This window comes from Triticum aestivum, chromosome 7D, assembly GCF_018294505.1.
Source record: "Triticum aestivum cultivar Chinese Spring chromosome 7D, IWGSC CS RefSeq v2.1, whole genome shotgun sequence".
Taxonomy (NCBI): Eukaryota; Viridiplantae; Streptophyta; class Magnoliopsida; order Poales; family Poaceae; genus Triticum; species Triticum aestivum.
This window is the reverse complement of record NC_057814.1, coordinates 7,290,334-7,306,183: the sequence shown is the minus strand read 5'-3', so window position 1 is coordinate 7,306,183 and position 15,850 is coordinate 7,290,334. Positions and strand designations below refer to the sequence as shown.

Below are 15,850 nucleotides of genomic sequence, written 5' to 3'. Positions count from 1 at the left end.
GGAGCGAGCCAATGTATCAATGAATAGATACAGTCAACGGTATTAAGACAGCGCTGCCTACACGCGAATTAGCTTCCGAGGTCGAGCAGTCTCAATTTCACTACAGGATTTGCGAATGAATGCTGGGCTGGGCCACCTCAAATGGCGTGAGCCGCATGCGGGGAGACCCGCACGTACGGTTTTCAGGGGGATCCGGCCGGCCGGCGCCCACCCGACTAGAGGGACTGAGAAATTAATCGAGTACAAAACTTATCTTCAAGCTTTACCTTATTTTGATCGTTTAGAGGGCGATCGCGGAGTCACTGAATGAAGTCCTCCCTCCCTTTCTTTCGGAGGTGCTGACCCGCTGCGAGGCAGATATGACTAAGTGACATATTGAATATGGCGACGACTACAGCATGTCGTAGAAGGAGATAAGAGGTGGAGCCAACGACCCACTAAGACTCACGTATCTACAACTACATTCCCGAGCGGCAGTCAAACGGAGGCGTGAATGCAAGATGCCAGCGGAATGATCGACCGGACAGAGGCTAGGGCAGCTTTCTTCCCACCGCGTCCTTCCTTGTGTGTCGGAGATACAAAGCGAGTGCACCGGAAAAGAAGGGGAACTGAATCGATCTATTCCATGGCGAAGCATCCGAAGCATAACTGCACACTCACACGATCTTTGCCGAGAGATAGGAGCATTCGGTGGAACCGGTGAACTACACTTGCTTCTTGATAGATGTGTGGGACAGAGGGCTCGTGGTACCTGCTGCCCGCCCTTCCTCCGCTTTGATAACCGTGTGAACGGAGAGTGGGCAGAGCAAAAGGGAAGGAGGTCCTCATACGGAGTCGCACACTTGAGCAGTGCGGGAGACTGGAGAATGGGTCGAGTAAACTCCCTTAGGGCCGATTAAATCACAGACGAGGAACTTTTCTTTCTTTTTTTCTTTTTGATTTGAAGGGTATGTTCTCAAAAAAGAAAGGCAGAGGTAAATACTTCGAAGAGGCGGCTCGGTAGGGATGGAATGGTCAATAGTCAAGTCAAGGATGACTTCTTTGTTGGCGAAACGATGGGGGAGAGAAAGCACGCCAGTGATTCTCTGAGCCGGTCTTCATTTCCAACGCCTCGGGAAACAGGTCGAGATAGATGACAGCACCTTTTTATCCTCTTCCTTACCGGGAAGGCGCACTTCTCTTCTTCTTCTGGCCTTCACCTCCTGCCCGGCCCGGAAATAGAACCCAGCCCCCTTTCTGATCCATTCATTTCTGCAAGCAGGCGGGATCCAGAGCTAAGCCCCCCTCCTATTCGAAGCCGGGTGTGGCCTCGCCCTTTTGCTCTTCCTTCGGTTTGGCTCCACGAAGGCGCCGCCTAGACTAGGAGCCCCACTCATATTCAAAAGGCGCCCAGCTTTCAAGACGATGATAATAATTAGTCAACTTTTTCCAATATCATGGAATAGCATGGCCCGGGGCTAAGGTAACTCCAGTGGGAGAGCCGTGTTATGGGTGACCTTATTGCACGGTTCAGAGAGCACTTGTGTATGTGATGCAAGTGAACGTGTACGAAAAAGCTGTCGTAAAGTTTCGTTGTTCGTTCCGTCGTTGACCCTATCTATGTTTCTACGATGGCCCAAGAACACGCTCATTCTTCAGCCGTAGAGAGACTTTTGAATTGTGAGGTACCATTACGAGCTCAATATATAAGAGTGTTATTCTGTGAAATAACTCGAATTTCAAATCATTCACTTGCTTCAACTACTCATGCTATGGATGTGGGAGCATCAACTCCGTTCCTTTGGGCTTTTGAGGAGCGGGAGAAATTGTTGGAATTCTATGAAAGAGTCCCGGGAGCCAGGATGCATGCCAGTTTCATACGACCTGGTGGAGTGGCACAAGATCTGCCTCTTGGCTTATGTCGAGATATTGATTCCTCCACACAACAATTTGCTTCTCGTATCGACGAATTAGAAGAGATGTCAACCGGCAACCGTATCTGGAAACAACGATTAGTGGATATTGGTACTGTCACTGCACAGCAAGCAAAGGATTGGGGATTCAGTGGTGTAATGTTAAGAGGTCGTGCGACATGAAGACATTGATAGCAATATGGGGGAAGTTCCCATCAGGCAACAACGGTTCTGCCTGACCCTACAAAAGCATGCATATGTTGTCAGTGAAGATTTTGTGTGAAGCCTTGGAGACGACGTACCCGGGGCTAGGGTGAGCTGAGGGGGGACAGCGTAAGTGAGCGAATGTGTGTAAGCCCAGTCAAAGATTCCTATTCTAGGCGGGGCGGGCCATCAACCTTCGAATGGTGTTGGTCCTACGGACCGTGAACGGATTCGCCTCTGGCCTCTGGGCACGTCGGAACCGCATGAGTTCACCGGGGTGGAGCACGGTCCGCCAAAATCGGCATAGGTTAGGTGCTATTGATGGAACATGGTAAGCCCATCTTTCTCCATATGAAAGTGCTGCGGGCACATAGAGATGTGGGTAGAGGAAGTCTCAAAAAGCGAAGGCCGAGCTGTAGGTCACGTGACCTGCACCGAAAAGGTGGCTGACTGGGCTTTCTCCTGGATCAAAGCGGATCAGCTCGCCAAATTCGTCGATCGAATCGGGCGCCCCGGAACGTCGAATGAAAGTGGTCTTTCTACAACCCTATTTATATGATTTTTAGGGCCCCTTTCCCCCTATCCCTCCCTTATGTTTAGGAGCGGGATCTGCCCAAGAACGACCTGTGGTGGTACGGAAGGCACGGACTCCGCAAGCGTCCCGCACCCTCTGAGAAAGAAACTCCTCAACCATCACAAGATAAAGAAGTATGACGCTCTGTGTCTGACTCTATTGGTCATAGTTCCTTGCTGTTGCGGCCGGTGCTCGTTTGCGCGCGTGTGAACCACCAGATCATAAGGAAAGATGCCTCTCGGGGCATCTGAGAATGATTCGAGCCGTATGAAGGGAAACTCCCACGTACAGTTTGTTTTGGGGGGGAAGGAGCCCGACAGGGTCCCCCCACTGACTTGGCCCGGGCCTAAGTGAAAGTGCAAAAGTGAAGTGGTGGGCCTACCCATCCCAACCTGGGGTATGCTGGGATTCGCGAAGAGCAGCACCTTACGATGTTCATGACCAATCGGATCTTGACGTACCAGTAGGTACCAGAGGAGATCGCTATGATCGTTACTGTATCCGTATTGAAGAGATGCGACAAAGTGTTCGGATCATTGTGCAATGTCCTAATCAAATGCCTAGTGGCATGATCAAAGCCGATGATCGTAAGCTATGTCCTCCATCACGATCTCGAATGAAACTATCCATGGAATCGTGCGCCGTGTGAAACGTAGATCATCGCCGTTCTTAACCGAGACTCAGGTTAAGCTCCGTCTCGGAACCGCCGTGGGGTTAGGAGTAAAGCATCCCGAGGTTGGCGCATCTCGTTGGGCGTGGAGAAGCATTGGGAACCCCAATATCTTTCTTCGGAGCAGTTTCTTTTCCCGTCCCCTCGCCCCGGCATAGCGCTTCGCTTCCGGTTCTTCGGAGGAATCAACTGACTTCTCCCTTCTTCATTGATCCGGGGGAAAGGGAACCGTCTACCAGTTGGGAAGCTAGACATCAAGGTTGTGGCTTGATGAGGATAACTAAGCTGACACGCCGGAGTTGGCTGCTGGCACAACAGGGTGGTGCCTTACCGCACCGCAGGCGCACGCGCGGTAGCGTTCGTGGTGGTGCTTCAGGATTCCAATGTACTGCGTCCAGGATCAGAACGAGCTTGCCGGCGGACCACTGCCGTCCCATTCTTTAGTGAGCTGGAGCGCTGCCATCTTATCCACGGAAAACGCGTCAAGCTATCGCTTCGGGTCGAAGCACTAAAAGAAAAGGACCGGGAAACGCGGCGGCATAGGAACCACGGGAACCCAGGAGGGAGAAAGACGATGTACGGGATACGGGATCCTCGCAGTAGGCTGGACCAAAATCCAGCCGAGAGAGGGCAGCCTTTAGAAGCAACAGGTTGGGAAACCAAGAGAAGGCTTCGCCTTTTCTTATCTTCTTCCCGGCACAAAAAGAGGGATTAGCATTATTGACCCCATGAGAAAGCACTAACACCTTCCTCATCGGGGCTCCGCGCACTGGGAAAAGGCTTCCGCGACAGGAAACCGGCTACTAGTTAGGAAGTGAACATAAGGTATCAAGAGGTCCCTCACAGTCAGGTGCAATGCAATTGCCCCCTATTAGTCAAGTACCCCTCTTCCTATTTAGTTTAGGGGTTAAGGCGAGAAATGGCTTGATGAACCCTTCCGTTCACCACGCACCGGCCCCATTCACTTGCAACTCGTAGAGGCTGTAAGTAAACAGTGCCCCACTAAATTCAAAGTGACGGTGGGGTTGAAAGACGAGAGTGCCTACCTCCGCGCCGAGAGTGCCCGCCCTTTCTGTCAAGTAGGCTACTTTTTCCGGAACGCAGTCCGGAATAAGCGTTCCTGTGTATATAGATATCTTCGATGCTGTCATTTCGACATGTCCGCTTCAACCCCTCTTTCGCCTCCCAAAAAGCAAAGTTGGCTTGACGAGCGCAGATGAGGAAGCGGGAGCAATAAAACCAAGAATCTCTTTCTTTTCTTTCCAAATACTTTATGAAGTTAAGGGGCAAAGAGAAGCGCTTTCGCTACTGAGAAAGCGAATGGTCAGCGCGAGGGTTCGACGACTTAGCCGAGCGTTAGCGACGCGTCATTCTCATAGCGAGGCGCTTCGAGTTAGCGAAGCGCTGTAGTAGCGTCGGAGACTATGTGCTATAATGCTGAACTAAGGACGTTCCGCCTTATCTATAGAAGCAGTCGACTGAGTTCTGAACGAATGGGATCCTTGGTGGGTAATGGCTCAATCTATAGATGGAAAGCCTTATGATGGGAAACTACCACGTTAGGTTTGGAGAGAGATGGGACCCGTTATAGTTTAGGGGGAGCAGATGCAAGCTTTTTCTTTCCATAGCCGGCCAAATGACTACCGGATCATCGGTCTACTCTACCTCAATTCACCATTTCGAACTTTATACAGAAGGTTTTTCCGTACCAGCTCCTTCTACCTATACCGCAGTTGAAGCACCTAAAGGTGAATTTGGTGTCTTTCTTGTCAGTAATGGGAGTAATCGTCCCTACCGTTGTAAAATAAGAGCACCTGGCTTTGCCCATTCACAAGGACTCGATTCTATGTCCAAACATCACATGCCAGCAGATGTAGTCACCATCATAGGTACTCAAGATATTGTGTTTGGAGAGGTAGATAGATAGGACGTAGTCTTGCTCGATCAGGACCCTAGCTTTATTGCGAGCCAAAACTGCCTGAAAGAAGCAAAATGGAAAAGGATGCAAAATGCAATGGGATTCCTGATCCAATAAGAAATCCCAATTCGGAGTTTGTTTGGATCAAATTCCTATGTTATACTATTCCATTCTCGATGATGAATCGATTTGATAGATCTGATATTGTTATTCCAAATATTGATCCGATTCAGTATCATCAGAATGACAAAAGCTGACATAGTTACTAGTGGTTCGAGGAGAAATCCTTTCAATCATCAACGCCCTTTTCTACTAAAACTGCTATTCGTGATACCGGTCAAATCGACTATTCTCATCAACTTTGAGTCTCTTCCCTCTCGTATGACTGTCAAAGTGGAGTTCCTTCTCTATAAGAAGAGCTGGTCTAGAGTGTGATTCGGATCAAAACAAATGGATGAGCCTCGTTTTCCCCTAGAGCTTGACTGCAATCGTTGTTCATCTACAACTGAAAGACTGACGTCTTCCTCTACTCGATCCTTAGTTATACAATCTCCCTCCACCTCAATTTTTATGATCCTCATAGCCTTTTTTATTCGCGTCCTCCCCCTGGATCTATTCCTGCCGCGTCCACGTCCTCTGCCTCCAGCAACTAGAGCTGCATCATCTTGTTCATTATTGAGAATAGGCCTCTTCTCACACTGTACCAGTTCTTTTTGCAGTTGAATCTTCCCGTTCTGGCTTATTGAGTGTATAGATTCTTTTTGAAATGCAATCTATTCCCACGTCACTCTTCTCATAACATATCCTGTTCTCCTCACTTTGATTCTGGATTCACCGGTTGATTTAAGACGGGGTTCTATGCTTTCTAGCCCCATTTGACAAAAGTGAGCTTCCCCTATCTCTTTTGTAGGAATCAGATAGCAATGCTCATTCGTGAATAGCATTTCATGCTTCCGCTACTTCGTCGGAGAGATCCATGGAAACTCAAAAAAGAAAAGCGGACGGCATTGTTCATACGATAGCCGGAAAAGTAAGTTCTCCCGCCGGCTATTCAAAAAAGAAAGACTTACTTATTCATAAACTTCCTTTTATCGAGCATAATAGCTCTTATACGCTTGTACAGAGGAGTATAAAACAATGTATATATATATAGGTGTTTAGTATCCTACAAAAACATTAACATCCAAAGCACCGTAAGCTTGCTTTCTCTCCCGCTGACAGACAAAGAAAATGTTTTTTTATACTTTTCTATGGTAGGCCTACGCTAGTGGAATATCTTTTTTGTTTGTATTCTAGCTTAGCTCTCTCTATTCTTTGCTTAAGCTATCGTGTCGTGTAGATGGATGGCATCTCCCTATTCCCACATCCCCGGATATGATTAATGCATGGAAGCTAAGGAATTGGGTCATTCTTCAGCCCAAGATGCAAGCATTTGGACTCCATCCGAATATGGCAGTTGAACTCTTATAATAGGCTTGGCTCTGGAAAATGGGCTTATCTTGGGCAAAAAAACGCAAATAAAGAAGAGCTTCTTGTTTCCAAGCGGAACTCGAATGGGCTGCTAGCAGATTTGTTGGGGATGGCAAGTTAACACCGTGGGTAGGCTTGCCTTTCACTCGCTCTGGCACATTTTGGCGGAACGTCAACGTTATATATAGTGGAATTCTAGAGGTAAGTTAATGTTTTCAAAAATCCAAATGGAAAAGGATTTGAAAAAATATGCAGATTAGAAGCTAGTATCTCCAGTTTTATGAGAGAAAGAAGAGGAAGAATCGGCGAACATCCTAAAAAATGGTACTTTTGTCTCAATCCGATCAAAAACAAACATATTCTATTGTGTGTTGACCACCGGGAAACGAATGGATTAAGATGAAGACGGACGGTTCAATTAGCGAGCATGGGAAGGCTTGTGGAGGTTTAGCAATAAAAAGGGGATATATGCGTTCTCTCAAGCAGTTAAGAACAAGACCATACTCGAAGTCGAGCTCTTTTGCATCTGAACATGTATTCAAATAGCAGCTGAAAAGGAGTGTCAGAGGATTTGGATTGATTCGGATTCCCTAACGTAAGACATGGTCTACTCTCAAGATCCCAAAGTCCGCAGCTAAGGAAAGCCCCTTCTTCATAAGATCAAGAAAGTACGAGCGTCTTTCGAAGATTGGAAAATCTCCCATACTTGGAGAGAAGCAAACCAACCGGCCGATTTGCAATTGACTATGCTTAGTAGTTGACATCTTTGGTCTTCACATTTTCCCTTCCATTTTGTAAAGTTAGTAGAAGAGGATAGATCCGGTAAATTGACGAATGTCAATCTTCATTTTTGTAGATTAATACACTGGTAGGGGTCGATCAGGCAAATCCCAAAGCTGACCCCCGAACAGCTGCCGGACTGCTCTACTGATCTTCTCTCTCTTCAGAAAAACGGAACCTTCTCAAAGACTCCCTTTGCACTGAGAACACAATTCAGAACCCTCCTTCTCACAAGAAGGCAAACCTTGTACGTTGATCGAATCTTCTTTCGCATCCAGAAGAGAGGCTGTGGGCTATCCGAGAGAGTGGTTCAGGTGACTACCGGAGTCATTGATTAAGCAGGTCAGATGGGCTTAGTAGGGCTCGAACCTACAATATCACCGTTATGAGCGGTACGTTTCAACCAATTAAACTATAAGCCCAATCGGATCTCTACATGCCGGGAAGAGCGGACAGAAAGAGGAGACCTTTGCTCTATCTCCTTCTTCCTCTTCCCGGGGCCCCGGAGGGGTTCTTTGGCAAGCCCTATTAAAGAAGCTAAGTGACTTTCGTCACTCAAGTAGTGAGTTTGAGAGTGACCGTTAGGGCGACCACTTGTACTTCTAGGCCTTGGCGACCTATATGTTACGCAACACAGCTTCACTCGATTCAGTAAATCAATAGTTCAAACCAGCCCACTAATAGCTTAGATAGTGGCCCTTCCACTTTGGTATAGTTGACCCTACCTATTGACTCAAGGTTCATAGGAAGGGGGAACCCAGACGTAGTGGGATGTAGGCTTCAGTTGTTTTGGTACTTTTTCACTACGTCTTATTATTTGTTTTGTAACCGGCTTTTCACCGGCAGGTCAGTAGGCCTTTTAGAAGGCGAACAAACGAAAGTTCTCCGCGGGCGCTAGCGCTATCTTGTTCGCTTTTGTCAACTGAAGTCGCGCGTAGCGCCAACTAACTGATAGCTGATAGAGCGCGGAGCCCCTTCTCTAAGCGAGCAGAGCCATTTCTTTCTACTGTCGTCAAAAGAAAAAGAAAAGTACTAAAGGCGAAGGGCATTCTGTTGTACAGCTACTTTGGTATAGTTACAAAGGTAACCGGTAGGTGACTGTTGAATCGACAGTAGTTACGAAAGGGGGAAATAGCTCAGTTGGTTAGAGTGCTGGTCTGTCACGCCAGAAGTCGCGGGTTCGAACCCCGTTTTCCCCGCCCGATCTTCCTCTTCCTGCCCGACTCATTTTGAAAACACTGGAAGCTGCTGATCCCAGCGTAGCATTCAAGACAATTGTTCCTTCTTCGGTCTCCCTCCACCCCCTTCGTTTGTTGTGGGTCTCACCGCAGGCACTTACTTAATGAATGAGTGAAGATCTTCCTTCCCCCCTTGTGTCTTACCAAGGACTGAGTTCCCACTTGTGGCGAAAAAAAAGTATACCATCCCACCCGGCCTAACCCGGGGGGTTAAGGTTCCTCTCGGAGACTGCCAGTCTACAAGAAACTGGCAGAGCTTTAGCCATTGGACCACATCCATCCATCCTCCTACCTAAAGATGCCTTTTCTTGTTCGTTCTTCGAATTACGCTAGTGGAGACTAATTCCTTCCGGCTAATGAAGATACTACCCCAGTCTTCCCATTCATTCCCAGTGGATCCTTCTTATCCCTTTTCATTGAACGAACCAAGTTCACCTATACGAGAGTGAGGAATAGAAATCCTACAATCAACTTCCCACTTTTGATGTCCCGTTTGACGATTCTGCTGCGTCTTTAGAAAAAAAAAGGAGAAGGACAGGGGTCGCTAGTCAGAAAAGCTATAACTATCAATTCGAATTCTGAATGAATCAAATCTCCCCAAGTAGGACTTGAACCTGCGACCATTAGGTTAAAAGCCCAATGCTCTACCAACTGAGCTATACACCCGATTTTACAAGAAGGCTTGGTGCGGAAAAGAAAAGAGGGCGGCCTGGCCCCTTTTCTTCTTATCATATCACAAGGGCGCGGCTCTGTATGGTATAGTACTGTGGAGCAAGTCTGGGAGTCCTTTCCACTCATTGAGGATTCTATCTAAAAAAGAAGGTCAACGGGGGAGACTACTTTGAAGTCCGGGCTGAACAAACTACTTCTCCTGCTACCAAAACAGAGAAATAAGGAAATAAGATGGATTCGTCTAATAAAATACCCAATGCCTGTAGTTGAAGAATTGTTGGATGAGTTATCTTGTGCTGTTTGGTTTACTAAGCTGGATCTGAGAGCTGGTTACCATCAGATAAGATTACATGAAGCAGACGAATACAAAACGGCATTCAAGACCCACGTCACTATGAATTTTAGGCTATTTGGGCTCACAAATGCACCACCCACCCTCCAGAGTGCTATGAACACAATTCTGGCTGAGCTGACTAGGGTTTGTGTACTTGTTTTTGTTGATGACATCTTAATCTACAGCAAATCCTTGCAAGATCATGTCACCCATTTGCAGCAAGTATTTGACCTTCTGAAGCAGAATCAACTATATGTGAAGTTGAATAAATGTTCATTTGCTCAACCACAGATAGAATACCTGGGTCATGTCATTAGTGGGCAAGGGGTGGCTACAGACTAAAAGAAGATCCTCACAGTGAAAGAGTGGCCTACTTCCAAGTCAAGCACATTAGAGTTTGGGCTTAGCAGGACAGGCGTTTCATTCACAGGAGCTTAGCTCATTTGACTGCTCAAAGACTTAAAACACCAATGCAGCACAAAGCTTTCCTTTCCTCAAGCTCATGGGATTACAATATACCATCCAATAAAAGGCTCAGAGAATAGGGCAGCTGATGCACCACTATCTAGATTACATGAGCCAGATGAACTCAATGCCATTACTTCCTGTCAACCACAATGGCTCACTGATATTGTTGCAGGGTACAGCAAAGACACATTCACCCAGAATTTACTATCTGAATTGGCAGTCCTGAGCACTCACAAGAATAGCAAATATTCATTGCATAATGGGGTCATTCGATATAGAGGAAGAGTATGGGTTGGTGCAAACTTCTAAATGAAAAAAAACATCTTGCAAGCACTTCATGCCAGTGGTATTGGTGCCCACTCTGGCATTACTGCTACTTATCACCGCATCAAGGCACTATTTGCTTGGACAGGAATCTTTCAATCAGTGGAATCTTTTGTCAACAAGTGTCAAATCTGTCAGCAAGCTAAGGTAGAACATTAAAAACTCCCTGGCCTCTTCGATCCTCTACCCATTCCTGATGAAGCATGGTCCATTATCAGCATTGACTTCATCACTGGATTACCAAAGTCCCATTACTATGATTCAATTCAGGTGGTGCACGAGACAAGCCAAACAAACAGAAACCGAATTAATACCGAAGAACACAAGCTGTGGGCCGTAAAGTGGAAACGGTTGCAGGCCAAAGCTGTCCCCCTTTGCCACTAAGACTTGAATCTTTAACCATCGGAATACCCGGTACTCTCTCTACCAAACAGGCAAGATAGTCTTATCTTGAACTCTGTCCCTTCTCTAATGATTGACAGGTTTAGTGCCTGGTAGTAAGGGTATTTTGTGGTCTATTGTCCTCCTAGGAGGTCACTCTGTAGGCTCAGCAAACAATTCACTGAAGCCATTCAAGACCGGTTGCAGGGCAGACAGACCATTGACTTGACATGACCGTAATACATACAGAATAGGAAGGATAAGCTATAAGATAGAGATCCGGATTGTTGTGCTCCGGAATAAAGAAGAATACCATCTTGTCTAATCAAATACGAATACCATCTTATTGATTTAGTCAGCTTGCATCAACACATAAGATGTGATATGAGTAGTGGGAAATAAACTCTTCTTTGATCACTTGAAACATAGTAGAAAGCATCCAAAACAGAATGAAATGCTGTTCAAAAGAAGAAGCTACCTGGCCCAACCACTACACCATTTTGCCTAATGTGTGACTACCCATATCAGTTACAACATCTTCCGTTTCCAAGTTTTCAGTGCCTTTTTCTTATAGTATACAAAATAGGATTCTGGATTGCTCTTCATTTCGTTCAATTTATCCCCTTGCTTTTCAACGTATATATATTAACCCGCCTTGTTTACCTATTTCTTCTACAATTCACATGACTCATTGAAACCAACTTTCTCCTTCCTACATTTTCTCTCTACAGCAGTTATCCTGTATAATGATTTCTTTTTGGTCGCTACTCTCCTAACCGACGAGTCGGAGAGGATACGAATGTCCATTCACCCTACCACCCATCTTCCTTCTAGCTTCCTTGATCAACGACGAGTAAAGATCCCGGAAAAGATCCAAGGGAGTACAATACACTTTATATTCACGTCTTGAATAATGAGGGGGGTAAAGAAGAAAGTCCGATTTCTCTCTCCTTTGCGGATATGCCCTTATTCAGCTCTTGAAAGAAAGAGAGATAGAAAGAGAGAAAGTCCCTATGTTTAGCTGCTCAGTTAAATCTTCAATCTATGTTTGAGTGCTCTTGCGAAAGAAAATAATTTCGAATGCAAAAATGACTTCAAAAATAGGATAGGATCGCGGATTCCATATATTTTTATAGAAAGAAAGATACTGTACTCCGCATCTTTACACCGAATCCTTAAAAGCCATTTAATGCCTTCTTGCCTGCCTTCAGTTCATGCCTTCAGGCCGGCCTGCTCTTGCCTATGAATGAGATGCCTACTTCCCATTAAGTCAAAATACCTCATAGACATACATATTTTTAAGAATACTTAGTTAGTTAAAGAGAAAGATGGCTTTTGACAATTTTTTTAGTCCCCTCGTTCCCGAGCAAGAAAACGGATGCGCTAACGCGCAACGGCTTTCGCGCTAGTTGCTCAATCCGTTGCTTGTTCGGAAGAATCCGCAAATGAATATTCTTTATTTCCTCTCGGACAGGCCCTCTTTTTTCATTCGAATGTACATCTTTTTCGGTAATGATCATCTACAACTGAAAGACTGACGTCTTCCTCTACTCGATCCTTAGTTATACAATCTCCCTCCACCTCAATTTTTATGATCCTCATAGCCTTTTTTATTCGCGTCCTCCCCCTGGATCTATTCCTGCCGCGTCCACGTCCTCTGCCTCCAGCAACTAGAGCTGCATCATCTTGTTCATTATTGAGAATAGGCCTCTTCTCACACCGTACCAGTTCTTTTTGCAGTTGAATCTTCCCGTTCTGGCTTATTGAGTGTATAGATTCTTTTTGAAATGCAATCTATTCCCACGTCACTCTTCTCATAACATATCCTGTTCTCCTCACTTTGATTCTGGATTCACCGGTTGATTTAAGACGGGGTTCTATGCTTTCTAGCCCCATTTGACAAAAGTGAGCTTCCCCTATCTCTTTTGTAGGAATCAGATAGCAATGCTCATTCGTGAATAGCATTTCATGCTTCCGCTACTTCGTCGGAGAGATCCATGGAAACTCAAAAAAGAAAAGCGGACGGCATTGTTCATACGATAGCCGGAAAAGTAAGTTCTCCCGCCGGCTATTCAAAAAAGAAAGACTTACTTATTCATAAACTGCCTTTTATCGAGCATAATAGCTCTTATACGCTTGTACAGAGGAGTATAAAACAATGTATATATATATAGGTGTTTAGTATCCTACAAAAACATTAACATCCAAAGCACCGTAAGCTTGCTTTCTCTCCCGCTGACAGACAAAGAAAAGGTTTTTTTAGACTTTTCTATGGTAGGCCTACGCTAGTGGAATATCTTTTTTGTTTGTATTCTAGCTTAGCTCTCTCTATTCTTTGCTTAAGCTATCGTGTCGTGTAGATGGATGGCATCTCCCTATTCCCACATCCCCGGATATGATTAATGCATGGAAGCTAAGGAATTGGGTCATTCTTCAGCCCAAGATGCAAGCATTTGGACTCCATCCGAATATGGCAGTTGAACTCTTATAATAGGCTTGGCTCTGGAAAATGGGCTTATCTTGGGCAAAAAAACGCAAATAAAGAAGAGCTTCTTGTTTCCAAGCGGAACTCGAATGGGCTGCTAGCAGATTTGTTGGGGATGGCAAGTTAACACCGTGGGTAGGCTTGCCTTTCACTCGCTCTGGCACATTTTGGCGGAACGTCAACGTTATATATAGTGGAATTCTAGAGGTAAGTTAATGTTTTCAAAAATCCAAATGGAAAAGGATTTGCAAAAATATGCAGATTAGAAGCTAGTATCTCCAGTTTTATGAGAGAAAGAAGAGGAAGAATCGGCGAACATCCTAAAAAATGGTACTTTTGTCTCAATCCGATCAAAAACAAACATATTCTATTGTGTGTTGACCACCGGGAAACGAATGGATTAAGATGAAGACGGACGGTTCAATTAGCGAGCATGGGAAGGCTTGTGGAGGTTTAGCAAGAAAAAGGGGATATATGCGTTCTCTCAAGCAGTTAAGAACAAGACCATACTCGAAGTCGAGCTCTTTTGCATCTGAACATGTATTCAAATAGCAGCTGAAAAGGAGTGTCAGAGGATTTGGATTGATTCGGATTCCCTAACGTAAGACATGGTCTACTCTCAAGATCCCAAAGTCCGCAGCTAAGGAAAGCCCCTTCTTCATAAGATCAAGAAAGTACGAGCGTCTTTCGAAGATTGGAAAATCTCCCATACTTGGAGAGAAGCAAACCAACCGGCCGATTTGCAATTGACTATGCTTAGTAGTTGACATCTTTGGTCTTCACATTTTCCCTTCCATTTTGTAAAGTTAGTAGAAGAGGATAGATCCGGTAAATTGACGAATGTCAATCTTCATTTTTGTAGATTAATACACTGGTAGGGGTCGATCAGGCAAATCCCAAAGCTGACCCCCGAACAGCTGCCGGACTGCTCTACTGATCTTCTCTCTCTTCAGAAAAACGGAACCTTCTCAAAGACTCCCTTTGCACTGAGAACACAATTCAGAACCCTCCTTCTCACAAGAAGGCAAACCTTGTACGTTGATCGAATCTTCTTTCGCATCCAGAAGAGAGGCTGTGGGCTATCCGAGAGAGTGGTTCAGGTGACTACCGGAGTCATTGATTAAGCAGGTCAGATGGGCTTAGTAGGGCTCGAACCTACAATATCACCGTTATGAGCGGTACGTTTCAACCAATTAAACTATAAGCCCAATCGGATCTCTACATGCCGGGAAGAGCGGACAGAAAGAGGAGACCTTTGCTCTATCTCCTTCTTCCTCTTCCCGGGGCCCCGGAGGGGTTCTTTGGCAAGCCCTATTAAAGAAGCTAAGTGACTTTCGTCACTCAAGTAGTGAGTTTGAGAGTGACCGTTAGGGCGACCACTTGTACTTCTAGGCCTTGGCGACCTATATGTTACGCAACACAGCTTCACTCGATTCAGTAAATCAATAGTTCAAACCAGCCCACTAATAGCTTAGATAGTGGCCCTTCCACTTTGGTATAGTTGACCCTACCTATTGACTCAAGGTTCATAGGAAGGGGGAACCCAGACGTAGTGGGATGTAGGCTTCAGTTGTTTTGGTACTTTTTCACTACGTCTTATTATTTGTTTTGTAACCGGCTTTTCACCGGCAGGTCAGTAGGCCTTTTAGAAGGCGAACAAACGAAAGTTCTCCGCGGGCGCTAGCGCTATCTTGTTCGCTTTTGTCAACTGAAGTCGCGCGTAGCGCCAACTAACTGATAGCTGATAGAGCGCGGAGCCCCTTCTCTAAGCGAGCAGAGCCATTTCTTTCTACTGTCGTCAAAAGAAAAAGAAAAGTACTAAAGGCGAAGGGCATTCTGTTGTACAGCTACTTTGGTATAGTTACAAAGGTAACCGGTAGGTGACTGTTGAATCGACAGTAGTTACGAAAGGGGGAAATAGCTCAGTTGGTTAGAGTGCTGGTCTGTCACGCCAGAAGTCGCGGGTTCGAACCCCGTTTTCCCCGCCCGATCTTCCTCTTCCTGCCCGACTCATTTTGAAAACACTGGAAGCTGCTGATCCCAGCGTAGCATTCAAGACAATTGTTCCTTCTTCGGTCTCCCTCCACCCCCTTCGTTTGTTGTGGGTCTCACCGCAGGCACTTACTTAATGAATGAGTGAAGATCTTCCTTCCCCCCTTGTGTCTTACCAAGGACTGAGTTCCCACTTGTGGCGAAAAAAAAGTATACCATCCCACCCGGCCTAACCCGGGGGGTTAAGGTTCCTCTCGGAGACTGCCAGTCTACAAGAAGCTGGCAGAGCTTTAGCCATTGGACCACATCCATCCATCCTCCTACCTAAAGACGCCTTTTCTTGTTCGTTCTTCGAATTACGCTAGTGGAGACTAATTCCTTCCGGCTAATGAAGATACTACCCCAGTCTTCCCATTCATTCCCAGTGGATCCTTCTTATCCCTTTTCA

The 15,850-nt window shown here is 45.8% G+C and overlaps 1 protein-coding gene, 2 non-coding genes and 1 pseudogene across 3 annotated transcripts; 3 read left to right on the top strand and 1 right to left on the bottom strand.

Moving 5' to 3' along the window:
* Positions 1-267: 267 nt before the first annotated feature.
* Positions 268-1,602, bottom strand: LOC123169201 (uncharacterized; annotated as a pseudogene).
* An 8-nt stretch (positions 1,603-1,610) lies between these two features.
* On the top strand, positions 1,611-5,317 carry LOC123169200 (NADH dehydrogenase [ubiquinone] iron-sulfur protein 2). Its single transcript, XM_044587042.1, has 3 exons — positions 1,611-2,063; positions 3,062-3,305; positions 5,005-5,317. Exons 1-3 carry the CDS (start codon positions 1,611-1,613, stop codon positions 5,265-5,267), a joined length of 960 nt encoding a protein of 319 aa, XP_044442977.1. The 3' UTR covers positions 5,268-5,317.
* Positions 5,318-8,633: 3,316 nt separating this feature from the next.
* Positions 8,634-8,707, top strand: TRNAD-GUC (transfer RNA aspartic acid (anticodon GUC)). The gene has a single exon. It is a non-coding gene; the product is annotated as a tRNA-Asp (tRNA).
* Positions 8,708-15,321: 6,614 nt separating this feature from the next.
* On the top strand, positions 15,322-15,395 carry TRNAD-GUC (transfer RNA aspartic acid (anticodon GUC)). The gene has a single exon. It is a non-coding gene; the product is annotated as a tRNA-Asp (tRNA).
* Positions 15,396-15,850: the final 455 nt, after the last annotated feature.

Excerpts from the sequence above, each read along its gene's own strand:
- LOC123169200 (XM_044587042.1), top strand. The coding sequence starts at position 1,611 with ATGGCCCAAGAACACGCTCATTCTTCAGCCGTAGAGAGACTTTTGAAT. Across the intron at positions 2,064-3,061 it reads GTGGTGTAATGTTAAGAGGT|CCTGGGGTATGCTGGGATTC; the intron begins CGTGCGACATGA and ends TACCCATCCCAA. Across the intron at positions 3,306-5,004 it reads AATGAAACTATCCATGGAAT|CCTCAATTCACCATTTCGAA; the intron begins CGTGCGCCGTGT and ends CGGTCTACTCTA.